This window comes from Sitophilus oryzae, unplaced genomic scaffold (assembly GCF_002938485.1).
Source record: "Sitophilus oryzae breed Bouriz unplaced genomic scaffold, Soryzae_2.0 scaffold_2006_pilon_pilon, whole genome shotgun sequence".
Lineage (NCBI taxonomy): Eukaryota > Metazoa > Arthropoda > Insecta > Coleoptera > Curculionidae > Sitophilus > Sitophilus oryzae.
In genome coordinates, this window is record NW_022146732.1 from 1033328 (window position 1) to 1060883 (window position 27556).

General features: G+C 34.0%; 1 protein-coding gene across 2 annotated transcripts in view; it reads left to right on the top strand.

The window, feature by feature from the left end:
• LOC115883924 (kynurenine formamidase-like) overlaps positions 1–27556 on the top strand; it is a 48834-nt gene that overhangs the window by 15498 nt on the left and 5780 nt on the right. The window contains exon 3 of one of the 2 annotated variants that reach the window (XM_030902355.1): positions 10131–10340. In XM_030902355.1, coding sequence (XP_030758215.1) covers positions 10131–10340 — 210 coding nt within the window. Of the gene's footprint in view, positions 1–10130; positions 10351–27556 lie in introns of both variants that reach the window. The other variant, XM_030902354.1, reaches the window with a different exon arrangement.

The window sequence follows — 27556 nt, forward strand, 5'->3', positions numbered from 1 at the left end:
TCTTTAAAATAAATTCGGGAGCTACTTCTTGTTCCATTAAAATGGGATAAAGCTCATTATTTGCATCATTCCATCCCCACTCCAACGGATCAAGAGAGTAGCCTAACCATTCTTGTATTTGGTTATAAATTCTAAAGATATGGAATTTTGCGGCATCTGTGGTGGGAGGAAGAGCAGCCAAATTGGAGTTTGTGCTAAGATTTTGTCTAGCGGTTATAGCATTGTATTTTTAAATCATAATAATTCATCTAGTGAAATTATTGAAGTTTCTCCGAAAAGAGATACTAAAAAGCGCTCACCAGCTTTCAAGACATCATCCTTAGCAGTATTTGCATGGTAAAATATAGAAACGGCATTTCTTAGCTCTGGATTCTTCGTCTAGAGTTGAAGAACTTTTAATTTGTCCGATATTGTATAAACCACTAACTGTGTCGCAACCACCTGCAGCGTGAATAAAGAGACTGGATTTTAAGATATTTTAAGAACCGGCGTCTTTTAGATGGTACCTACGTGTAGTACATTTCAGGAAGATTTTCCGAAATGGAATATTTTGCATGCTTCATTAGAAACACAGCGTGCTAAATAAAATTTGCACGACACAATATAACTAGTCAAAAATACACCGCTCGACGACACTACTTGCAGTACTGCCTTGTACTACCCCAGCACTACCTGGCCTAGTACACAAATTCCGGCCCCCTAGTCTGGCTAAGTACCATCAAAGTCCTGCACAAGTATTGCCTAAGTAGAAACTTCCCAGCTATCTACTGTCTAATCGACTGCTCAGAATTAGTATGTAAGCACCCGACAGTATACTTGCAGTACTGCCTAATGTACTGACCAAAAATTTTTATAGCTACGGTCCAAAATTGTTCATCCATCGATCTTTTCACTAGCCTTTTTATAAACAGCAAAATATTTATTTATTTCAGGTTAAAAACGAAAATTCGCCAAAAATTGTTATGTTGGTGCTCCTTCTACGTACCTATCTTGTTAACGGTGCTACCTAGGAACCTCGAAGGTACCTCCTATTTTAGAAATTTTATCGGTCTTTCATTTCTCTTCTAACATATTTTCTTTAAAAATTAAAAGTTTTTGAATAAATGGCCAATTTAGAAAAAAATGCTAAAAATCCAAGATGGCGGCGCCATTTTGACAATGTTCCCCTTATGGCAGGCATGGGGACTTTTAGTATGTTCAACAGGACCCTTAAAACTATCAATTAAGACTAATCGCAGCTTTATGTTATTTTTGTTCCCCAATTTTTTTGTTCCAAGGAAATTTCTTAGTGCCCCAATACAAAAATCGATGCGTCGTTCGAACCAAATGAAGAGCATATTTTACGTAGAAAGTTCTAACTGCTTGTGTCTTTTGTTGAAATTTCTGTATCAATAAGGATAAAATAAGTACTATCAGTAGTATTATCTACCCTAGAGGAAATACTCTTTCAGGGGTCTTACAAGAATTTACACGATCGCCATTCGCTTTGGCATTAAAATGTCTGTAAAAGTACCGAATTTCAGGAAAAACGGTTTACCAATGTTCAAAAAAATAAACTAAATATGTTATTTTTATTTAACATTTCGAAAGATGTAACTTCTTCGGGAAGCATTTTAGGACATATGTTTATAGGGACTTTTTGTTTTATTTTTATCTGCAGAATCGCCCACAGAAGTTAGATGCACTATTTTTTGACATCCTGTATAAACTTTAAAATACATCAAAATTTTAAGGTAGCCGTTTTTCGTGCCGGCATGCGGCAGTGTATAAGATATTAAGAGGCATTCTCGGAGGCATTATTTCATAAATAAAATTAGTCAGTTGATCACAACTAAAAGTTTTTTAATTTTTCAGAAAAAAAATGAGATTTTGTATGTTAGTATATGACATAAATCGGGATTGATTGACGTATTTAATTAGTTTAGGTCACCGAAAATTATTACATCTTTTGATTTTTAAATGGTTCCCTCAATTTTTTTTACTTTATTTGATAATTACATTCTGAATAGAATGATATATCAGATGTCAACTTTTGACATTTGCGATTAAAAAACGAATGGCTGTGTTAAAACCAAAAAAAACTACAAAATTTTAATCAAGTGAAAATCTTACGGTAGTCTATGTTTTTCGTGACGTTCGGCCCACATACTTGGTATTTAGAGTAATTTTTCGTTATGAACACAGCCATTGCACTTTAAATTGAAATTTAAAATACTATATTATTTATTTATTATTATATTTAAAAAAAGTTATCTTAAGAAGGTTACCATTTAAAATCAATATTTCGAGTCATTTTCTGTGAAACAGGAAGTGGCCGAAATTAATTTAATACGGGAATAAATCCTGATGTAGGTATGTCATATTTTAATATATACCAAATATCGTTTTTTGTATAAAAAAAAATTAAAAAGTTGTAGGAATCGGCCAGTTTTGAAAAACACCCGGTATACCAGTGACCGACCGTGTCTAATAAGTCTTTAGTTACTTCAGAAATTATTTGAAAAAAATCGAAATAAAAATGAAACTTCTACACCCTGTATCTCCGAAACTAAGCATTTTAGGACAAACATTTATACGATTTTTTTACTTATTTTTATATGTGCAGAATGTGCTGCCGAAGTTTCCGGAATTCAGTTCGGACCACCCTGTATAAAACATGGATTAGTTAGCTTTATATCATAGTAGAAGGAAAAGAGTAGATGCACTCTCTCAAATATTTTCTGCCAGTTTTTACAATCTGTCGAATATCGGCAGATTGCGAGCGTTTCAGTTGAGTTCCGTCCGTCGACCTGCGAGGCTCGAGAGTTTGCTGCAAACTAAATTATCGTGGAACTATATTTTAATTTATTTTTATCTACAGTAACTATTACTTATTTTTTATTACGGCGAATTTAAATTTATGGACCGTCCATAAATTTATACCGTAAGTTCGAATATTGGTTAAACCTAAAAATACCCAGGTAATAGCCAGAAATATGCAAAAGAAGGGGTGAGTTTAGGTTATATTAAATTAGGTTTTAGTTGGTTTTGCATTAATAACAATATAGGCCTAATCTAAACTTAACCTAAGTGACCTTTTTTGCATATTTCAGGCTCCTACGTGGGTAACCTACGTTTAACCAATATTCCGGCTTTTACGGTAACATAATACTAATTCTGATTGGTTTAATCTGGCTCCATAATGAAACTGTGGGTTCGAGGTGCTATTGTGAATTAATGCCATTAATTCTATATATATACAGTATATACATACATACCTCACATTTCTATAGTGTCGTGACCGTGATCGTGACCATTCATGAATCCGTACACGTTCATCTTCATCATTAATATTTTTCTTACTAAATTCTTCACTTTTATAAAAAGCCATCACGATAAAAATCAAATATCAAAATTATTTAACGTTGCGAACGGTTCACTTGTTCACTATACGTATCTGGAATATATCTGCGAATGGCAATTAGCGATACGTTAGACTGCCGGAGTGCTGACGTCACGAATGTCAAATTGCTTTCCAAACAAGCTTTAGTTCTTTTATATTTCTATTGAGCTCTTCCAAATGACGTCACAAGTTAATATAAAATGTAAAAAACAGGTGATTGCTGACCACCGCCGCGCCGCGCCCACTTTTGTGTCTGGTATTTTCAATACGCCTATGATGGTTGCGCATGTTGCAAAATCTGTGAATTTTTAAATCTTAATTCATCTAGTGAAATTATTGAAGTTTCTCCGTAAAGAGATACTAAAAAGCGCTCACCAGCTTTCAAGACATCATCCTTAGCAGCATTTGCATGGTAAAATATAGAAACAGCATTTCTGAGCTCTGGATTCTTCTCTAGAAGTTGAAGAACTTTAATTTGTCCGATATTGTATAAACCACTAACTGTGTCGCAACCACCTGCAGCGTGAATAAAGAGACTGGATTTTAAGATATTTTAAGAGCCGGCGTCTTTTAGATGGTACCTACGTGTAGTACATTTCAGGAAGATTTTCCGAAAATGGAATATTTTGCATGCTTCGTTAGAAACACAGCGTGCTAATAAATAAAAATTTGCACAACACAATATAACTAGTCAAAAATACACCGCTCGACGACACTACTTGCAGTACTGCCTTGTACTACCCCAGCACTACCTAGTACACAAATTCCGGCCCTAGTCTGGCTAAGTACCATCAAAGTCCTGCACAAGTATTGTCTAAGTAGCAACTTCCCAGCTATGTACTGTCTAATCGACTGCTCAGAATTAGTATGTAAGTCACCCGACAGTATACTTGCAGTACTGCCCAAAATACTGACCAAAAATTTTTACAGCTACTGTCCAAAATTTTTCATCCATCCGTCTTGTCACTAGCTTTTTTATAAACAGCAAAATATTTACTTATTTCAGGTTAAAAACGAATTCACCAAAAATTGTTATGTTGGTGCTCCTTCTACGTACCTATCTTAAAACTATCAATTAAGACTAATCGCAGCTTTATGTTATTTTGTTCCCAATTCGCCCTATACGAAATTTCTTAGTGCCCCAATACAAAAATCGATGCGTCGTTCGAACCAAATGAAGAGCATATTTTTACGTAAAAAAGTTCTAACTGCTTGTGTCTTTTGTTGAAATTTCTGTATCAATATGGATAAAATAAGTACTATCAGTAGCAGGGGCGGCTTGTCCTATGAGGCAGATGAGGCAGTGCCTCACCAATACATTTGAAGAATTACACGTATTAATCGATACATCTTTAATCACAATTTTATATTTTTTTCCCTATTTGCATCAATAATAATTGCATTTTTTATCCGTTATTCTACAATAAACTACGTCGATGGCATTCCTTTAAACGCGCTTCCTTTCCCATATGCGACAAACTCGACGATATATATATCCATCTCATTTGTTCTTTAATAAGTATATGTGCAGAGGTTTGCCTCTCGCCTTTCCTTGTCTAGCGTATTGTGGTATATCGCATTGACGGAGCGACAGCGTTCACTGGAATCTTAAATATATAGAATGAAAAGAAAAAGCATAGGCAAAACCTTTAGTTGAAGAGAGATAAAGTGTATGGAGTAGTAGCGCGTAAAAAGACCGTATTGAGGCGAGCCTCAAATGTAAATTTAAACCTTAAAAGCTGTTCGTTAAAAATATGTATCACTTCCCGATCAGCCCGAGAGATTTTAGGCGACAGGCTGAAAATGCAGAATTGCATTATTTGGGAATTTGTATTAGTTTGAATTACAGTTTGAATTAACTCTGCCGGTTATTGCACTGTTTTGTCTCTAATTGATTAATATATACGTTTTTTAATGTGAATTGCATGTTTAATTACTCGTCTTACTGATTACAACGTATTAAGTAAATACCTAAAAAGTGGGCAGTGACTTGTTGATTGATATGATGATTTAGAGGGACCATGCATCATCAGAGGACTTCCCCAGGTAAAGTTTTTCGAATTCGAATCATTTCTAGATAAATTGTGTACTCGTATAGTGAAAAAGTAAAGCAACCTGTTACAGAGATTTCATTTTGTTTTATTTTTATAGGATGGGTAGAAAAACAAAATTTTACCATACAGAGTAAAATATAAGACAAAATATCCTCGGTCGCTTTGATAAAAATTTACTGTTATCGAAAAAAACGGCGTCCAGTTGGCTTGAAAATGACGATCGATGACATTTCCCATATAATTTTACATATAAAATGACAGCGATCTTGATTTCATAGACATCTCTGACGCCGTTTTTATTCGATCATACGGTATAATACTGCGAATTATATTACATAAGGCAACTGCTAAAAATTTAGAAATATTTTAAATACAAAAATGTGCGCTTTTTAAGTCTGTAGGTATCGAAAATACTAAAAATAATATACAGTGTGTATTGCATTAAAAAAAATTGAGATATAGCATTATAATATTGCAATGTTGGCCGTGCCATAATAAAATTCCTGTATAAAATAATTTTTCTCGGATTTCTTCTTTTGTTCTACATACCTCGCTATATGCATACTTAAGCAATAATATATCAATAAGTTAAATTCACTCCCGGTTTTTACCACTTTTTAAAAAATGAAAATTTTCAAATATGAATTATCATGGAAATCCCGCATATATAGTGCTTCAAATAAATCAATAGTGTGATGTATGTTGAATTTTATGCTGAACCCGATCCTTATATGTTTATATAATTCAAGAAATTGGAACTACGGTAATCGCAAAACAATTTCCGATACACGTGATCAACTTTGAGTGACAAAAGCGATTGCGACAGCGCTGCCAGATTGTGATGGATTTATGAGATGAATCTTAATTTAAAATTGACAAACAATATATTTATCATATCACTTTTTAAAGAGTTTTACGTTTTATTTTTAATTTAATAACTAATATTTTAGTAATTAATTGATTTATTTGTTTTATAACTTATTTTACTTATTACATATTGGCAAAAACTATTCCATTATGAAGATTATTCTAAACGTTATTATGGGTTATTTATTTATTGATGTACAGGGTGTCCCATTTTGGTTGAAATCATAGGGTATCTCCGTTATTAGTGAAGATAGAAGGGTGCGGTTTGCACAAATCTGTCCCACTTTTTCGTCAAACTGAAGATGCTGCAAACAAAATTTTCATAGCCCTCTTCATTTCTGAGCTACAGGGTCTGTTCAAAAATTTTGCAATTTGGTTCAAAAATTTTGCAATTGTTATTGTTAAAGGTATCGAGAAGGCGAAAACTGCTTATTGTAGAACTTTTTACGTACAATACAGTGGCGTAGTCTGTTTTTCTACAAAAAAAATATTTTTGAAAATATGAACTAAAGTTATGTTTTTTCAAATGGAACACCCTGTATATTTATAAATCATATGATCTGTCTTGCTACGAGCTTCTCAAAAATATATATCACTCTATATTTATTTTCACTATTTACTGCAATATTTAAAATATATCATTTTCGTATTAGTAGGCCGTGATAAATAACAAAAAATCAAAATGGTATTTACTAAAATAGTCATACACATATTAAAATTTATTTGGGATTGATATATTTTACTTTTGAAATAACTGTTATAGTCTATAAAATGAATAACTTTGAATTTTGACCGTTATTTTTTACCAACATGGCAAATATAAAATCCCTCTGTCAAAAAAGTTACTGATATTCTTTAAGTATTCTTTAAATTGAGTGCCTGAACGAATCAGATAGGTAACTCTTTTTACTTTCGTGTAATAGAAAAGGAAAATAATAAAACAAGTGACAGTTCTTCCTCTTCTTGCAAAAATCAACTCAAAATGGCATAATTGTCAAAGGTAAAATGTCATCAGCTTTTGACATTTCTAAATATCAGACCAATGCCGTCTCTAATAGAACAGCCTCGAGCGAGATTTATGACGTCACGCTAATTAGATACGGATTAATAAATATGTTATAGAATACATGGAAAACATAATTATTCCTCGTATTTTTGGTTTGTATTTTAAAAATGATATAGTTTACATGAAATATACATAATATACAGTTAATAAATATAATATATACCTATTTATAGTAATAAATACTTTGGCAAATAAACTATGAACCATACAAATGCAGCAAATGTTTTACAATATACAAATAATGAATAGGTACATAAGATAATAGGTAAAATGTAAAATATATTTTAAATTTTGGGGTTTGAAAATCGATCTAATTTAACAAAAAACATTCTATATATACTAATAGTGATGTATTATTATTTGCATTCACAAAATTTATATGTACATATATTTTGCAAGTATCAATGTTCGAAAAATTATATTTGCAAATAATACAATATCATAGAAAAAAATGCGTCAGCGATAGCTATGAAATAAAGATCGCTGTCATTTTATAATGTAAAATTATTCTAAAATTTTTGATTTTCATGGGATTTAGGTTCGGGAAAAACGCTGATTAAGTTTTCATTTGGTTTTTCATTATTTTTTTGGTTAAAAAAAACGTTTCGGCTAACATTATAGCCTTAATCAATGTTGTGTCATATAAAAAAAATAGTGTCGAATATAATCCAAAAAATTGCATATAAAATATTCACACCACACACCACATAATGTTTACTGCAATTAATAAACTAATATACACTTGTCAAAATATGACCACATATTTTTTAAAATTATTATTCTTAACACTAAAACTATCTACATTGACTATGGAGTACGATTTCAGCCATAGTCAAATATAAGGAATAATTATGTTAGCGTGACATCATAAATCTCGCTCCGAGGCTGTTCTATTAGAGACGGCATTGCGTCAGCATGGCCGCAAGTTGCTAACCTAATAAAATTAACACTAGAAAAGCCCGCGGGAACTGTCAAATTCAAAGTTATTCGTTTCACAGACTATACCACTGAAACTGTGAATATATTTTTCTTTTTTTTATAACGGGATGGATTTGCAAATATCTAAATCTTGAATTATTAAAGCATTTTTCAGGTGTTCGACATTGTTGTAGTGCCCACGATATATTTCGTATTTCAAAAATCCCCAAAATCAGAAATCGAGAACGGCGAAATCCAAGAATGGAGGAGGCTATCAATATGCGTTCATTGGTTCTGTAATGTTAAAATAAATATAGAGTGATATATATTTTTGAGAAGCTTATGGCAAGACAGATCATATGATTTATAAATATACAGGGTGTTCCATTTAAAAAAACATAACTTTAGTTCATATTTTCAAAAATATTTTTTTGGTAGAAAAACAGACTACGCCACTGTATTCTAAGTAAAAAGTTCTACAATAAACAGTTTTCACCTTCTCGATAGCTTTAACAATAACAGAGATACAGGAGGTGTCCCAAATTGCAACATTTTCAAAAAGACCCTGTAGCTCGGAAACGAAGAGGGCTATGAAAATTTTGTTTACGGCATCTTCCGTTTGACAAAAAAGTGAGACAGGTTTGTGCAAACCGCACCCTTCTATCTTCACTAATAACGGAGATACCTTATCATTTCAACCAAAATGGGACACCCTGTACATCTTACAACGCCATAAGTTTTAATAAAAAGTAAGAGGGTGCTTTAATGCACAAACTAATAATCACAGAGTTTAATAAAAAACTAACTTTGAAAGTGGTATAATGTGCTTATCAACCAAATTTACTTCTCTGACTGTAGTCAAGGGTAATAAAGGACCTTTATATTACAAGTTCTCGTTCAAAATAGTTTATCAGGGAAGCTACAAACTCTTTGCTTCGACTGTTTAAATGCTTCGACATATTTTCAACACACCATTTCAAGAAATGCAATACAAAAACTCGAAGATTTAGTTCATAAAAGAACTGTTTCTGCTTAAAAGTGCATTTTTTAAAAAAAACACTATGAAAATAGGCAAAAACGACAGTTACTCACGAAGATTGAACAACAACACGATATTTTACAAAATAATAACTGACAATAAATTGTCAAAATAATAAAGGACAACATTGCTGGACACGGTGCAATGTGATCAACATAGCGATAGTAAAATTTGGTTTAAACTAATTTTTGCAGCTTTAATCTAAATAAAATATATGTTACAGTCATTTGTCTATAAAGTAAAATAAAGAGCTGCTCGGTATCTTAAATTATACAACAAATTTAAACATTTTTGTCAAAATTTCATTTAGTCAGGTTTATAGACTTTAGTGTCAATGTCGATATGATTGATGACGTGCATCGGAAAATGTTTTGCGATTACAATATGTTTATCTTCTAATATAAATAGTTGCAAATGATTAATTTATATTATTATCAACAGATAGTATCCCATTTCCCATTACCCCACTCTTGGGGAAAATCCTTACAGCGCTTTCAGATGGAGCGGAACGTCCATTCGAGCAAGTACCATGAGCTTATATGAACAATTTCACATGAGTCGTGTATGCTCCGTCCGGATGACGGCCATATACATAAACACATTAATATAAAAACACGCGGACGGTCCATCTGAAAGCGCTGTTAAAGTGGCAATGCCACCCGGACCGCTCTGGCTCAGTCCGACCCTGGTCTAGCCTCATTTCACCTAAAAGTCAATCAGTTATTCTTGTTTATTTACAATACTAGTTTTTAAATATGTAAAAACAAAAAAAAATATAATACTTTACATTTATTTCATATTTAGATTCTCCAATTCTTATCCATGTTCACGGAGGATATTACCAAGAGGAGAGAATTTCACACTCTAGCCACGCTTTTATCGCCAATGCCTTGTACAAGAATCATATAAAAACTATAACAATAGGCTATGAGCTATGTCCGAAGAAAGAAGTTACTGAAATTTTGACAGACTTGTCTGCTGGAATAAAAGAATGTATAAAATATGGACTAAGCTGTAAGACACGGTAACTATATTATTCTGTACTCATATCATTATTTCATATCAATTAAACTTTTAGTTACGTAATCGAGGACGCGATTTTTAAAATAATTATTGCCAACTATGGACATATAGGGCGCCGGGCTGACCAACTGGAATTTAAATTTCGCGCTGGGGATTCAGGTGGTAGTTCTGCTGTAAAAATATCTCAAGTGCCGGCATTTATTTATTTATTTCCTGACATTGTCACAGCTTACAGAATAATATAGCTTGGACACTCGCCAATTTTTCCCACGCTCGAATTTAAAACGCCCCACTCCGACGATGCTTAACTGAATTAAGCGAGCGACAGTCAGCCTCATTCAGTCGATGCATAACCTCCACCGGTGACGTGTAGGGCCGTATTATTGAAGATTTTAATCTTTTTCTTATATTTAGAGCCAAAACATAAAGACCACTTACTTTTTGAGGCTTCAATGCCAAGGACCATTTTTACATTTAGTGTCCCCTTTTCATTGCAAGGCCATTTTTATAAGCTTTGTATCAACAACTATCTAAGTGTATGTACTATGTGTATGTTTGTTTGGGCCAAATCTTGTAAGCCAAATTAGAACCACTTCCTTTTATTGTAAGAGATTGAAATTTGGCATGTAGGTTCAGACCCAATGACAATACATTTTCTTGACAGCTGTCAAATTTGACAGCTGTCAAAACAAGGGGTCATAGGTTTTGATTTTTTAAAATTCTATTTATGAATGGATCGGGCTAAAATTATATATATAGGTATTAGGCCAGTGAATAAAGGGGGTGTAGAGTGCGTGAGCAGGGACCTAAGCGATTTCTCCAGAAACTCGTTCAGGGTGCTTAGAAAGTAAACATACTAAAAGTCCTGACGTCTAGGTGGTGAGCCGGACGGGTGGGGGGTGGTGGAGGAAGGCAAACGCAAGAAGAGTTCCATTTTTCATTTTTCCGCTTATATCTCCAAAACGGTGTATTGTACGAGCTTTTTTCTAATAAGAATTAAAGTTTATGAAATTCTCTACAACTTTCTCATGTATATACCTTTTTCGAATTCGCAATCCTTTACTATCTACACGCTCGAGAAAAGTGAAAATTAAGAAAAAAAAATGTTTAACCTCAAATTTTTTTCATCATACCGTTTAAACTATTCACCTCACAAAAAAAGTGTTCTTTAGAAAGTTGTAGAGAATTTAATTAATTAAGACATATATGTATATATATATATGCAACTATATCTTTGAACCGGTCAACAGTTACATCAATTGCGTAAACTTTTTTCATAAAATTTTGTCTTTTTCAGAAGAAGTTGTGTTTGTTATTCCTGAGCCACAACTATCGCTTGTATGCAGTGATATGTGTTGCTACACGTCAAAGGGAATGTTAATGCAAAAAAACAAAAAATATTATCAAAATTATTTTAGATTCAAATTTTCATTTTCTTCGGGCGTGAGGGTCATGGCAAGGGTTCTGCATCTAAATAATTTTCGTCCGCAAGTATCGGTACTTCTGGCTCATCGTCTTCATCTTCCTCTTCGCCATAAATAGGTACTCCGTTAAGGCAATTTCCTTGGCAGTGGAGGCACGCCGCAGAGCAGTTAAGCATTGCTTTACGACATCCACATTTTCCACTAGCACAATCCTTGGTACAGCGGCAAAATATCGTTTTCAGTAGGACCTCCGGTGCTGGTGGATCTTCCGTTATAATTGGCACCAGTGTATCACCTAGGCGTTTCCAACCCCATTCTTGAGGGGGCAACTCGTTCCCGAGCCACTGCTGAACTTGGAGGTAGGTGCGCCGGGAATGCTGCTTAGCTGCGCCCTCAGTTGGTGGGAGGGAGCTGATATCAGGCTTAATATTTGCCACTGACCTCATGAATGACTGGAAGCGGTATTGGTTGAGGGAGGTCTGATTTGCTGGTGCCCCGTACCATTTGAGAAAGCACATCTTTCCAGCCTCTTCAACCTCGGCGTGAGTGGAAGAGGGGTTGTAAAAGGCAACTGCCGCTTTCTTAACGATTTCTGACTTTAAGTACAATTTTGAAAAGCCTACTTTGCTTTTTCTTAAAGTTGAGGATGTTGTGTCGCAGCCGGTAAATGAATGTAAGAACAGAATATGTTCAAATCCACTCTGCTGCATCTTTTGGGAGGACAGTACTATTGTTTTAGTTTTTCCGCGGCCGGGTTTTAACAGCAGGATGTCTTTGGTGGGAGGAGTGGATGCTATCAAAAGAACAGCGAGGTCTACATCTTCACCAACAACAGTCACAGAACTGTAAGTGGATTGTTCGATAGCAGTTTTTATGATAAGGACGTCAGCATCATCGGTGGCCTCCAGAGTATGTATCCCATACTCCTGAAGTTTTGTCTGTAGTAAGGAAATTAACTGACTTTTGTTAGTCGGATTGGACAAAAAATCTTCTTGTTTCATAGGTATCGATGTGTTCCATGTCAAATTTATGTCAGCCGACCTCTTCAGCCTATATCGTCGTTTCTGTTCTTGTAATTTCGTACTGTTGGTTGAGTTCGAGTACCCATCAAATACTACAGTGCGTCTGGTTCCAGGATAATGGTGATTGACGTAGGTGATATATCCATTACAAATGGTGGCAACGGAGGCATCTTTTTGCCAAATTACTCTATGCAGCAGGAATCCTCCGTCCACTACTATGTTCATATGAGACAGTTGAACAGCATTGTCGGTAGGCTCGAACATCGTGTAAAGGACAGATTTTACTGTCTTCCTCATCCCACTTTCGTTAAACAATGCCAAGGGAAATGGGGCCAACTCAAACTCCAAGAATTTCATTAAATCCTCATCTGATCGTTTGCTTATACACATCCGCTGAAATAGCAATGTTGGGTCAACTGCAACCTTTTCATCGTGAATTTTTATCGATGAGCTGACAGAAGAAAGAGGGAGTGCACGATCTTTGCGCGACAACTTGATACTTGAGAATGGCAGGCCCACGATTTTATTCATAGCCTCTTTTCCAATTCGAAGAGCATCGTAGCAATTAATTGTGGCATCTCCTACCACCCCACTTGCAATTGATATAATTTCACTGGTTTGTGGAAAAGGAGGGTATGAATCAAACCACTGACTGAGTTTGGCAATATCTGCTGTATCCCTACTCCGGCGGGCTTGTCCGAAGTCCTTGTGCTGTTCACTTGACGTGAAAAAGAACTCCACAAAAACTCTTCTGGCAGTTACCAAATCTCGAGTTGCGTCTTCATACCAATAACCACTTTTTGCGAGTAATAATTATGTGAAACACCTCTTCCTGCTGTTATGCCTCCTCGAATGATCTCATCAATGCTCAGCTGGTCATATCCGACCACACGCCTGACCAAAAGCGATCAGAGCGCTTCATGGTAAAGTAGCCACTGGTGGTAAATTTGAGGTATTGTTCAGGTGTCAACGTGGATGATAAATTCTCCATATCCTGAACATATAACTGGCAGGACTATGCGTAGGGGAAGTGTCCAGATGCATGAAAGTATGGTATCATCTTTTTTACACAGTTCAGGTGTGCATCCCAATCACCGGATCTTTCTGCATGTATGTACTCTTTGACGAGATAAACCATCTTAAAATACTGGATCCATAGCTGAGCTGTGGGTCCATTGGCTTTAAGCTGTTCCAACGTCTCACCATATTTCTCGGCCAACTTCTTGATGGTTTTATTTCCATTTAAGGCATTCAATGCCGGAGGCTCATCAAGGAAACCAGATAAAATTTCCGTGACAGCAGATTTTTCTTCTACTGTAAGTTGGAGTTGGTCAAGTATTTTGTTTGATAATGCCGTTGTTGCTAGAAAGTGTCCCCTCACTGCTATTGCAAACGCGTGACCCTGAAGCATTTTGTCAACAGATAGAGGAGCGTAGACGATACATAAAAGTTCCTTTAAGCCGCTTCCAGCCATGAAATATCCTATGCTGCCCAAAAAGGACATCAGCAAATGGAACCCACCGAGGCGCACTACACAGTTGGATATCTGAGAATCAAGAGGTTCTGCAGCGACTATTTCTCGCGCTTTCCAGTATAGTGGCTGGCCAAAGGTGACTATTAGTTTTTTGTGAGTTTTCTTTCCTGTTGGATCAATTTGCTGGCATAGTGCAAGGCCGTGTAGACCGTGTCGTAATTTGAGGGCGGCGCATTGATTAACGGTAGGGTTATCACTCTAGTCTTTTCGCTGAAATCCCCTGTTGTTATGGTAGTCATATACCCTTTCCATTCTGGCAGGGGGATGTCAAGTTGTTTTGCAATAAACCAGAGGGTGTCGAATGGTTGAGGGTAAACCATTTCTTCGGGTACGTCAATCCGTCTGACTACTATGCTTTCTAAACTAGCTCCCTTCTGAAAGGATTGCAGTGGAACAATGCCAAGTTCTCCAATATCATGTGACGACGGCATGTGATTTAGTCTTGGCATGTCTTCACCTTTTTCAAGCGAATTAGAAGGGGTAATACACCTGATTCCACCCATGGCATGAAGAGTGTTAAGACCATCAATAGTACAAACATTAAAGTCAACATTGTCAAATACAAACTGATTGAAAGCCCCCATCTTGAAACCTGGTTTAGCAGAGTAAATTGCAGAAATTTCCAACTTTTGAGCCTCGTGGTATGATGCGCAGAAGCCCAAACTGGCAAGGAGGTCAATCAAGTGCTTCGAAGCGTACTTTCTGTACAAGAGCAATAAGAGGCTGCACAATAGGGGCGATAAGAAGCTCCTTGGTCTGATAATCGCAATAATGGCATTTCCCAGGGCAACACATTTTCTTTTAGTTTCTTCTACTCTCTTTGTCTTTCCCAATAGAAGTCCCTCAATAAAAAAGGTTAGAGATTGAGGCAGTGTACCTGGATCCTTTAGGAAGTCGTCGCTGGGTGGATATGTGTCTGTGTTGTATACTTGACTTTGAATGTCTTGACGTAAAATTTCTATAGCTTTAGCAACAATCCTCAACCTCTCCTCTTCTTCATTTTTGACCCCTATTTTCGTACCACATGCTTCAATTAATAATTTTGTAACCATTATCTCTAAAACATACCACTGGCACATTGAATCTGTTGGTCCCTGGAGTGATCAGTATTCGGTCCCCATATTTCCTTTCCAACTCAGACTTGATAGTTCGCCACTGAGGTTTGTCCCCTGTTACAACACCCAGTATCTCATCTCGAGAGAACTGACAATCGGTGTTTTCCTCCATGTAGGCGAAAATCTCCTCCATTGCCTGTGTGACATGGCTGTATTTCGGCAACTCAGATTTCGGAGGAAGGGAACTGATAGGCTTCATAAATTTGTGGTAGCAGTCTTTGTGATATACTACCTCCTCAGCAACAAGATCGTTAATGGAGGACAGGCGACCAAGAACTTCTTCACCCCAAGAATCCTTCCTCGTGGCCTCTGATACAATGATACTGACAGTTAGAGTCTTGAATGTACAATTCTCCCTTTTGTCCAAGGACTTTTCTTTTTTTCATTTGTACATTGTGCACAATAAACAATTGTTCTTAAAGTTAAATTTGGGAACTGGAATCTGATGAGATGGTTTCTTCCTTGGATGTGGATGACTCCCTAACATCTTTTTTAATTGTGTCAATTCGGGTGTAATTTTTACGACAACTGGTGTGAATCAAAAGGGTTGTCAAACCATAGAAGCCTCGGTGCTTGTCGTCCTTCCGTTCCTTGCTTGCTTTCATAAGGCCCAGTATTCAAGAAAAAATCCCTTTATAGTCCAATGGACATATCTCAATTCTCGCTATCTCAGATCAAGCCGTCAGGGTACTGTTCCCCAGTACCCCCCCTTATCTACGGGACCCTTTTTGAAGTTGACAAGCAACTTTCTTATTAAATGCGGTACCCATTTATTACATTCTTGAATCTTGCTAAATTCTCTGTAAAATTTTCAGAAATTTTGAAGAATTTGAAATCATATTAAAAAACAAAAAAAAAAAAGAAGAAAAATATTTAAAAATTGACGAAAAAAAAATAAAAAAAAAAAAAAATTGTATAGTCTAACTTCAAATTTACGTGAATTACCACAGTCACTGTGATATAAAGAGAAGTCATATGGCTATCTATTTCCAAAAATAAATTGTTCGAATGTGACATACCAATAGATGAGTGGCCGTAGCCTGTCTGCAATGGGAATGACGCGATAATAAAATTCATTAAACATTTTTTAAATGGTACAATCCTTACAACATTTTTAGAATTATTTCAGTAAAAGGGATGTATACGTAGATCAAAGCCATACCTTAAAATAAATCAGAAAGATTCGTTTTAAAAACGGATATTTGGTTTTAACCAGTAGCTCATGACTTTAAACGTCACGCGATGTATAACTATATCTCCCCATGTCATATTGCCATTAGCTATCACCCTTCTATATGAATTTTTAAAGTAGCTCAACCTAAGACGTTTATGGATGTAGAGCACCAGATGGCGGGGCGTATTTCACAGTCTTTTACTAGAGAAAAATATTTTTTGTTACTCAATAAATTCACTCTTAATTTTGAAGCGGCCAATAAAAACAGAGAAAATAAAAATCGATAATTTTTGGACTGTGCCAATTGGTTTCTAATCGACCAGATACTTGTTGTCTATTAGATATGCTATAAATCCTGGCAATTATACAATTCAACCATTGTAAATACCCGACAATTCCGCAAGGCCGACGAGGTCGATGTTTTTCACTGATAGAAAAAAAATGTTGTAACGAGATATTTTTTCTTCTAACACAATAATTTCTCGCTCAAATTAAACTTCTTTACACAACTTTCAAAAAATTTTAAAAATATTTTCTTGTTTCTTTGGTAGTTTGTAATGTAAAATTATATTAATTTATTAAGTTGATTATAATGGTTTAGTATAGACTACCAGAAGAATATTTAGTAGGTGTTTTTTATATTTTATTTTGAAGTAAAGTAGTAGGTGGAAGGGGCGTAATGGTAATGTTTTCTTTATGTTATAATTAATAAGTTTGATAATGTTGTTTAGTGCAGAATACAAGAAGTTAGTTGTGTAGTGTTCTTGTAAGAGAATATTATTCATTTATTTTGTAGTTGAGTAGAAGGTGAAGGTATTTGGGTATTTTTTTCTTTTCGTTTTTCTTCTAATAATTATTGTAGTTCTGTTTATAATAATTCTAATCTAATTATTCTTGTAATAATCTAATAATTATTGTAGTTTATTATTCTGGTAGTTGAATATACGAAAAAAATCTGATCAAATTTATTTTAAATGAAATTAATGTAGTCTTATTAATTAATAAAATTAAACTAGTCAAATAATATTAATTGCAATCAATTTATTAAAAAATATTAATTATTTTGGAAAATAACTTTTGAAATGGAGTATTAATTGATAAAAATTTAGCCATTTTTTTTACACAGTAGCGTATTTCAATTATGATTTATCATTTATCACTGTATAATAACTTTGTTGTGGCAGAAAAATATACCAGTTAGTTTCCAAAATATTATTTTTTTTTCACAACGTCACAAAAGTATTAATTTTTGCTACGTTGATTGACAATATTAAAAAAGTCATTTAACGCCTAGCATAAAAGTAAAGCACTTTACCGCCTAAGCATAAAAGTATGAAAATATATTATTTAAAATGACATAAGTCTCAAATTCAACGAGCCGTTAACCATAGTTTCTCGATATATAAATTACTTCATGTGTACAAACCAAAACTTGAAAACCAAGGTATGATCGTTAGCGTCTCCAATTTCGTTCAGTTTTCGCATATCGCCTGTGACGTCATATGCCATACAACAAAATATCCTTATTGTTCAATTGCCACTAATAAAAAAAGACCTAAAAAGGCGAAGAATTAAATAACCCTAAGGTTTTGTAAAATCATCGAGCTGGACATTTTGAAAAGTTATGACCACATTATACACAATTATTATGTGTTCATCTGTTGAAATTTGAAATTGGCGCGTGGAGCTTGCCGAACAATATTGCCGTTTATCACCTGTGACGTGGTGACCAACCTGCGCAATATCATACCTTGTTTTTTTTTGTATCATATAATTCACTTGTACAAGTATGAGTTTTTAAATATTTTTTTATATTATTTGGAACGTTTGAAATTGTTTAAAAACATTATTTGTGGGCTTTGAAAAATAATAGTATGTTTCTTATTCGGAGTAAAAATACTTTTGTCTTCTGCTGTATGTCAAACCTACAGTCTCGCCACGAAAAGTGTCATTTTTACTTCCTAATTAAATAACAATTATACAGAAAGTTTTATGGTTTATCGGGCTTTGTGAGTTTAAAACATAATGATATTTTCAGTTATAATTTCTTGATCGTAAATAAACGGCGTCAGCGATTGGCTATGAAATGAAGATCGCTGTCATTTTATATGTAAATTTATGTGGAAATGTCGTCGATCGTCATTTCCCTGCCAAACCGCCGTTTTTTTTTCATATGTACAAAGTTAAAGCAAACTTGAATCTGACCATGTTTTACGCTAAGAAAGATTTATTTCGTGTAATAAAAATTAAGTGAAAAAAAAAAAAAAAAAAAAAAAAAAAAAAAAAATATATTATTGAAAACAAGTGCCAAGTTTTATTTTTAATTAAGAAAAAAATTAATCAAGAATTTATAAACGTTTTGTTTTCAAAAAAAATTTATCTTAAAATTCGTAAAACCTCAATTTTAGAATAAAATGATCGAAGAATAAATTAAAAATTTTATGAGCCCATGGGTCATAAATCGAAATAATAGTAAGTGTATTGTAACTTTTTTTAATATTAATAAATTACCAGTAATTTAGCATTAATGTACCAACATATTGAAAATTGTTATTTTCTTTGTTAAATTACGGTTTAGAATCCTTAAAATAACAGCAAAAATAATCGAAAATCAAAACAAATGAAATAATAGTTTTTGTTTAAATTTTCTTAATCAAGCTGAGCCCTATTATAGTTCCAAAAAATCCGAGCTATATTATTACATACTCTGAGGAAAATACCGCAAATAATCGATATTTTTGGCTCCGCTAATTTCACATGCTTCGATTCATTTTTAAAGCTTCACTATTTGTTCACCAGAGGCAGCATATTTTGTCGAGAGGTTGACCAACTTTAATGGTGGGTTCATACAACAAAATAAAAATAAAAAAAAAAAAAAAAAATATATTTAAAAATACACTTAATAGTGTTTTATCAGGAGTATTTATAATATACAAAATTCAAATACATAATTAGTTTTATGACAGAAGGAAATAAGTTGAAAATCAAATCTTAAATAACTTAAAAACGATTTATCTTAGGTACAGAAATATGTATAGGACCCTGTAGTTCAGAAACGAAGAGGGCTATGAAAATTTTGTCTACGGCATCTTCCGTTGGACAAAAACCTGGGATAGGTTTGTTCAAACTAGTGCTGTACGGATCCGAGTTTTTAAACGGATCGGGGATCCTTTAAAGAAAATCCGGATCCGGATTTATCCGTATCCGGATTTGAATATCCGATTCGGATCTGAGATTCGGATCTTAAAATCGCATCTAAAATCCGAATCTCAAATTCGGATTCCATACCCCGGTTATGGTTAATTCCGAGGGTAATTTATATAATTTATGCCACTGAAAAATAAAGGATCTCTTCAGTCGATAATGAATATGACTTTGACCAAAAAGATTGGCGCTTTTCAATAGGCCAAGAACGACGTTTCTTTGCCAAAAGCATTAACTTTTTTAACATCTTTTTCATAACTTAAAAATTTACCTTAGAGAATAGAATAATCTATTTGTCAAAAGCATTTCACTCTTGACCCAAAAATGAATATGCAAAGAAGTTCTGCTACAAGAACAATAGTCTCTTTGGTTCATTTGAAAAGGGACATTTCTAGATTAAAGAGACACTTTTCTTAACCAATAGCGAATACTATTAACTCAACTAAAATTTATTTTTGATCTAAAAGAAGTCTATACATCATATACAGCATATTACGAGGTATATTATTTTTCTGATAAATTTAGGTTTTCCTGGTATTTACTTACTAGAGTAGTAAGTAATTGTGATTATTATTTTTCTCGATAGTAGTTATTTCTGCTTCTTCACTCCTTGGTATTTTTTGGGGTGGTTCATCACTCTACAAATTACAAAAAAAATGTTACATCAGGATTAATCAAAGTAAAGGCAAAATAGATATTAATATTATAAGCTTTGGTAACATTTTTGAATTTTTTAATACGACGACTTGAAATTCTAAAATTTTTGTAATATTTGCATAACAAAATGATATCTATATTCTTATTCTATTTATAGTCACGCATGCATTATCTAACAGCTGCATTTTGTAAATGTCTCTTACCTTCAAATTATAGCAAATAAATGCTCTAATTTCCATTTTTTGAGAAACTCCTTTAAAGAACCCATATTATCCTAAAATTTGTCATTAAAAAATGACAAATGCATGTTCATAACGATCACTAATTTGTTATACGATTATGCGTTTAAAAAAGCAAAAATATCTAACCAAGTGGAAATTCCAAGCAACAAAACGCGTACGTACTATGATGTGCGACCTGTTGAAATGCGACGTACTACTGATCGGACTGCCGACTGATTGTATACCATCCTTCGTCATCGTCTTTGCGTGTCCGTATTATTTTTCATCAAAAGAACATTTAGCTATTGGAAAAAAATTAAAAAAAAAAAAAAAAAAAAAAAAAAAAAAATATTTTTCTTATATCTTAAACAAAGTAACTTGCAACTTGGTTGAATGCAAATAGATTCAAGAGCAATTTCGAATTTTCAAAGAGAACCAGTTTTTCTTGAGTGTTAAGAGAGTTTTTTCTTCAGGCAAAATATTTCTTTTACGCTAAAATAAAATTCTCGCCACTCTTTTTTTCAAGAACGATGACGACTTGAATTCAAGTGTATCTCTTAGTTTAATTTGCAGCACAAGATATTTAATTTTCAACACAAACATAAAAAAATACAACCAAGTATGCGGATGCGGCATGCGCATGTTATGCATGGAACGACGACTGGCAACAGTGGCAACAGTGAATACGAATACAACGATCCTTGATCCAGATCCCTAAAATACAGGACTTTAAAACCCGGTACTTAAATCGGAGGTGTGCGTTAAATCCTGGACTCTCTCTCGCACTATTTATTTACCCGGAATCGATCCGGTTCCGGATTGTACACTTTAAAAAATCCGGATCAGATCCGGATTGAAAAAGGATCCGGATCTGATGTACAGCACTAGTTCAAACCGCACCTTTCTATCTTCACTAATAACGGACATACCGTATGATTTCAACTAAAATGGGACAGCCTGCACATATCGGTCGCTTTTTTGTATGGAAACGGTCGATTATTAGGTTAAAGTTATAGGATTTTTAAATATATATATATATATATATATTAGCGAGTAATAAATTTAAGTATACAGGGTGGGTCATAAAGCCATGGCACATAAAAGTTTCATTTTTTTATATAGAACCCCTTGTATATTACTGCATATTTCAATTCCTCCTTCAATTCTAAGCAAAAATCGAAATACCCACAATGTACAGGGTGTCCCACTAAGAATAGCTCCTTTCACGGCTTATCTCGAAAAGTATTAGTGGTAGGGCTTGCGGAAAAAAAATATTTATAACTAAAGATGCTATGGGAAATTGCTGGAAAATATTTTCAAGTTTGTAGAACGACCGTTAGGGGGCGCAACTGCAACAAAAAATAAGAAAATGGAGTTTTTACACAATTTTGTCTAGGTAAGGTAGATAAGTAACAGCTGCATAATCTTCAGTAAATTTTGAATATTTTTTATTTATTTATTTATTTATTTCAGTCTTTAGGATACAAACGGAACAAAAGTCCAAAACTAGTATCCTGATATTAGTTTAGTTTAGTTTAGTTTATTAATTCCTTTTAATATAAATACATGGTACTTAGATTATAGGATCGTCGATAAATATATATACAGAAAAAACAACAATTTTGACAGGAAAATCAACAAATACAAATATAAACAACTATACATTGTTTTTATTAACACAAAACAAAACAATTGTAATAAGAATCACTATTATATTTGTGCTGACAAGCCTGGAATTTCCGGCTCCCGGAAGAATTCGTCTAGAGTGTAATAGCTCCTTGCATATAAAAAATTCTAAATTAAAAAAAAACTTATTTTTTTTGTTAGGTTATAGAGAGTTAAACTCTACGGACACTCTTCTCATCTTTGTTTAAACACTTTCTCCCAAATATTGATGGGTTGTGTTGCCCCATAGTAAGGCGCGTATATGGGATATCAAATTCATCTTTGTAGCGGGTGTTGTGACTGTGAACTTTCCGCCGTCGGGATAATTCTTCCTCATTCTTAATTGTAAATACAATAATTGAATATAAGTACAAAGAATATTAAAGTCATAAATATTTTAGCGATTGAAAACATGGCCTGCATGAGTCTTTCTGACCCCTCCCAGCCATGATTCTTATTCTATTTTCTTTTCTCTGCCACAAAAACCGAACCCACTTCACCGGAGTGTCCCCAGTACACCAGACCATACGCCAACACAGATTGTACCAATCCATAATAAATCAGTTTTTATTGTTTCGCCAGAAACTGTATGATTCAAGTTTTTAATCAAAAAGGAAGCAGAACTTAACTTTGCAGTTACTGACTTGGTATGGCCTCTCCATGTTAGCTTCTGATCTAGATGCACTCCCAGGAATTTGCTGCAGTCGACACTCTCAAGAGAACGATTTTCGGCTTTCACCAACAAACTATAGTCGAGGGATCTATTCCTTGTAGCAAACTCTACTATATTAGACTTGGAATCATTTAGTTTAAGTCCATTATGGTAACACCAGCTCATCATTTGCTGGACTGTCCAGTTGCATTTGTCAGTTAGCTCCCTATGAGTATCTGCCTGTATTATGATGTTACAGTCTCCTCAGTTATAGGTTATTGCGATATACCTATAGATATATTTCTTGGTAAATCATTAATAAATACACTGAATAACGTTGGCGATAGACAAGAGCCTTGAGATGTTCCTAGGCTAATTTCTTACATCTCAGATCTAGTACCGTCTATCTCAACTAACTGAGTTCTGCTAGACAGGTACGATTTTAGCCAGTTCAGAGGAGGACCCCGAATACCCATGAAGTTTAATTTATGAATTAAAAGGTTTCCATGATTCACCGAGTTCAAAAGCACGGGTCATTACAAAAAACAAAACCACAAACAAATTCTTCTTCCAGCCTATTACAATATTATTTTGTAGACATTATTTAAGTGCCGTTCTGTGGAGAAATTGGCCCTGAATCCATTTTGATGGGGAGATAAAAGATGGTATTTTTCTAAGAACTTACATAGCCTTTGATTAAAACAACATTCAAAAATTTAGCAAACTGGCTCTGAAGGGCCACTGGTCTATAGTTTTTTGCTTCGCGTTTATCCCCCTTACCTTTATAGATTGGCAAAATTCGAGATTTTTTAAGTATCTCGGGATATATCCCCTGTGCAAAACTACGGTTAATGACCACCGACAAAGGATACGATAATATTTCCGCAACTTCGATTAATAAAGTGCCCGGAATACCATCGACGCCGTATGATCGTTTATTGCATACTCTGTGTATAGCTTTCAAAATTTCTTCAGTATTGGTTGGATATAGAAAAAATGACCTATATAAGGAATTATTATTTAAAATAAAAAAAAACTAGATTTTTTTTTATTATTAATATTTAATTGTAGAAAAAAAACTTATTAATTTATTACAAATTGTTTTTGGTATCTGAAATAATAACATTCTCGGAGAGTGGGTCATATAAATGCGATACGGATAAACTATTTCTACCTCCTTGTCTATTCTCGTTTATGACCCTCCATGCCGTTTTATTTATATTTTTAAAAAAAAAAAAAAAAAAAAAAAAAAAAAAAAAAAAAATTTTTCATTATTTTAATTTTTGCCTGGTAGAGTGGGTACTGCCAGGTAGCGTTCGTTATACATAGCGTTATTTATATGTTTGTTTATTGAGGCCATTTCCTTTACTAATTTTGATAGTTCCTTTGTTTCCCTTGATATCCACTGATTTTTTATTGATTTTGGCCTCATTTTAACCATTTGCAGTGGGAAAGCAAAATCAAACATGTGGATGGAAATGTTAAAAAAATTGATTTCAAAAATTCAAAATTAGCCTCTATGTTTAGATCCGTTACAGAAAACCAGTCAGTATTATAAATTAATTGATCAAAATAAACCATACAGCCAATATCTACGGTAGAAATAAACTATCCATTATCCCCGTAAAAAAATTTAAAAAAAAAAAAAATTTAACTTTTTTAAATTTTTAAAATTTGATTATATGGTCCGAAAGTTCATTATCATTAACTGCAGTCGAAAATTCTAATATATCAGTAAATATATATGTCGATTACATGATTCCAGTTACTTGTTTGTTATACGAGTTGGCACAAAAATCGTAGGCTTTAAATTATATTCCAACAATAGGTTGGTCAGTATTGATTTGCTGTTATCATTCACCGCAGACAAGAAGTTCACATTCACGTCGCCACAAATTAATAATTTACTTTGATTGTTCATAATAAGTACATATAAAAATGATGACAAATACAATTCACAAAGATATCAAAATTATGCATTTTAGGAGATCTATAAACAGTACAGACTAAAAAATGATTGAGAATTAATATTATAATTTTAACTGAGCATATTTCGAATTCTTTTTCGATACAGATTCTTTTCACTTGAAATAATTTAATACAATCAGGCCGGCTTTTTTAATATGCATGCAGACTCCACCTCTCTTGAATTCCTTTCTACAAAATGAGCTAACCACTCTATAATTACCAAAACTCAAAGAGCTAATACTACCCTCTGTCCAATGCTCTGACAGGCAGCAGACATCGATTTTGGATTCATCCAGAATTGCTTCCAGGCTTATCAGCTTGTCTGGGTCAACACCCTGAATATTGAAATGCCATTATTGTGATGGTATCTCGATTCATGTCCTGTTTAAAAAAAATCGTCTTTTCTTGTCGGGAGGAAACACCTGTGCCGTAGTTTCTTAAGTCCTGCGGTTTTGTTTTGTTTGATGGGAAGTAGAATCTGTTGATCCACGTTCCATTGGGCCATATATTTCCATCCATAATTTTGTCCTTTTTTGTCTCGAATGGTGCGCGAATTCTAAACGATGCCACTCTCTCGCTGTTTTTCTGTTCCAACTTTGTACACTCAATTTTGCAGATCTGAGAGAGGTGAGATATTATATCATCTTGAGATGTATTTCTATCCAGACGAGTAACATAAATCCAGGCATGCTTCTCAACAGCTTTAAGACTTGTCTTCTCTACATTGCTCCCCTTGATGTACCTCTGCTGCTTAGGTCTTCCGGATTTCTTATGTTGTTGATGCGAACACTCTCTATGCGATTTGTTAATAGCTCCGGTTTTTTCGGCGCCCTTATTCGACAAATTGTTGCTATTTGTCTCCCTCTTGCGGTTTATCTTAATAACACTTGGACTAAGTCTAGATTCCTCTATTTGTTGTGTTCCAGTCAACGTTGCAGTTGTAGATGGCGGTGACTTTGTTGTTTTGGTTTTGGTTATTTATTGCAAAATTATTTTTATTTTTCTTAGGTTTGGTAAATACTCAAAGATAATTTTTCCAGTCGTGTGTATTCTTTGTGCCTTGCTCCTAATTAGTGTATGACTGTTGTACTTACAGTTTCCAGAAGCTCGTTCAATTTCTTGTCTAAATTCTGGAAGACCGCTGACAAAATAGATGTGTTTTTGACACATTGATCACAAAACCATCGTAGATTAGGACACTCTGGTTAAAGATTTACTTTCATTTCTTTCCGAGATTGGTACAATGCTTATGCACTATTTGCTCGCATATTCCGCTACATTTAATTATAGTATCGCTTTGCTTAAAATTCACAAAACACTTGTTTTTACAAATTTTGAAACATTGTTTATAGCTGCCGCCATCTTTTAAAGAAACCTGTTTAAATTAATTAATTTAATTTTAATTTAAAATTACAGTTTACAATTAATTTTCCTCTACCCTTTAACAATATTTTATAAGTTATTAGAAACAAGTCTCGAACCCATCTACAATATATTTAGATTTCTTAATTAATACAAAGCATAGAGGTAGTGCGTTTTACAGGTCCCTGTAGTCTATACATACACAGTATCACAGGACAGGAGATCGGTCTACTCTAACAATTTCAACTTAAGCCTATTCTTAAAGGTTAGTAGATTTTTGTTTTGAAAAAATCTAGTTTCAGAATCAGAACAATACAAGTTAGCAGCCCTAACCATCCTCACCAATGGTGCATTCTGGAAATAATTGGTCCTACAATATGGAACCCAAAAGAGGTCATGACCCCTCAGCGCACGGACAGGCACATTAATCTTAACTCTCGATAGGATATTTGGAGAGCTAGACAGATTATTAATGATCTTAAACAAAGTTAAAATGTCAGACAGAGTACGTCTCTTTTCCAATTCAAGAATTTTGAAGCGCCGCCGCGCCGTATCTCTGGGTAATCATGATGTGCTACGTGGAAGTGCGATTTATAGCCAAGGAATCTCAAAAAAATTCTTTGTATTTTTTCCAGTCTCTCAACGTTATTTCTATATACAGGGCTCCATATGACAGATACGAATTGTAGTTTACTAAATACATATGAGTAATACAGAGTCAAAATCGTTTTGGAGTTATTGAAATCAACACATTGTCTTTTAATGTATCCAAGGGTCCTATTACAATCATTAACCAGTTTGTCAATATGGAGTTGAAAAGTCATTTTAGAGTCAAACAGAATCCCTAGATCTTTTATATGGGTAACTCTATTTAAAACAGAACTTCCAAGTTTATAATTATAGTTAATGATTGTAGATGCTCGAGAGAACGACAATACAGAACATTTGTCAGGATTCAAAAATAACTGATTTTCATTGCAAAACTCGACCAGCCTCTCAAGACTAGCTTGTAGAATTTCACAATCTGACATGGAATTAACTCTGAGAAAGATCTTCAGATCATCAGCGTAGCAAAGGAACAGGCAGTCATCAATTTTGTTTGCTTTCCCCTCCCTACCAAAATAAAGTGGTGGGGGAAGGTTAGATCTGTTTTTATTTGAATACTAATAACTCTGGACTGGATGATCGGAATCCAACAAGCGAGGGTTC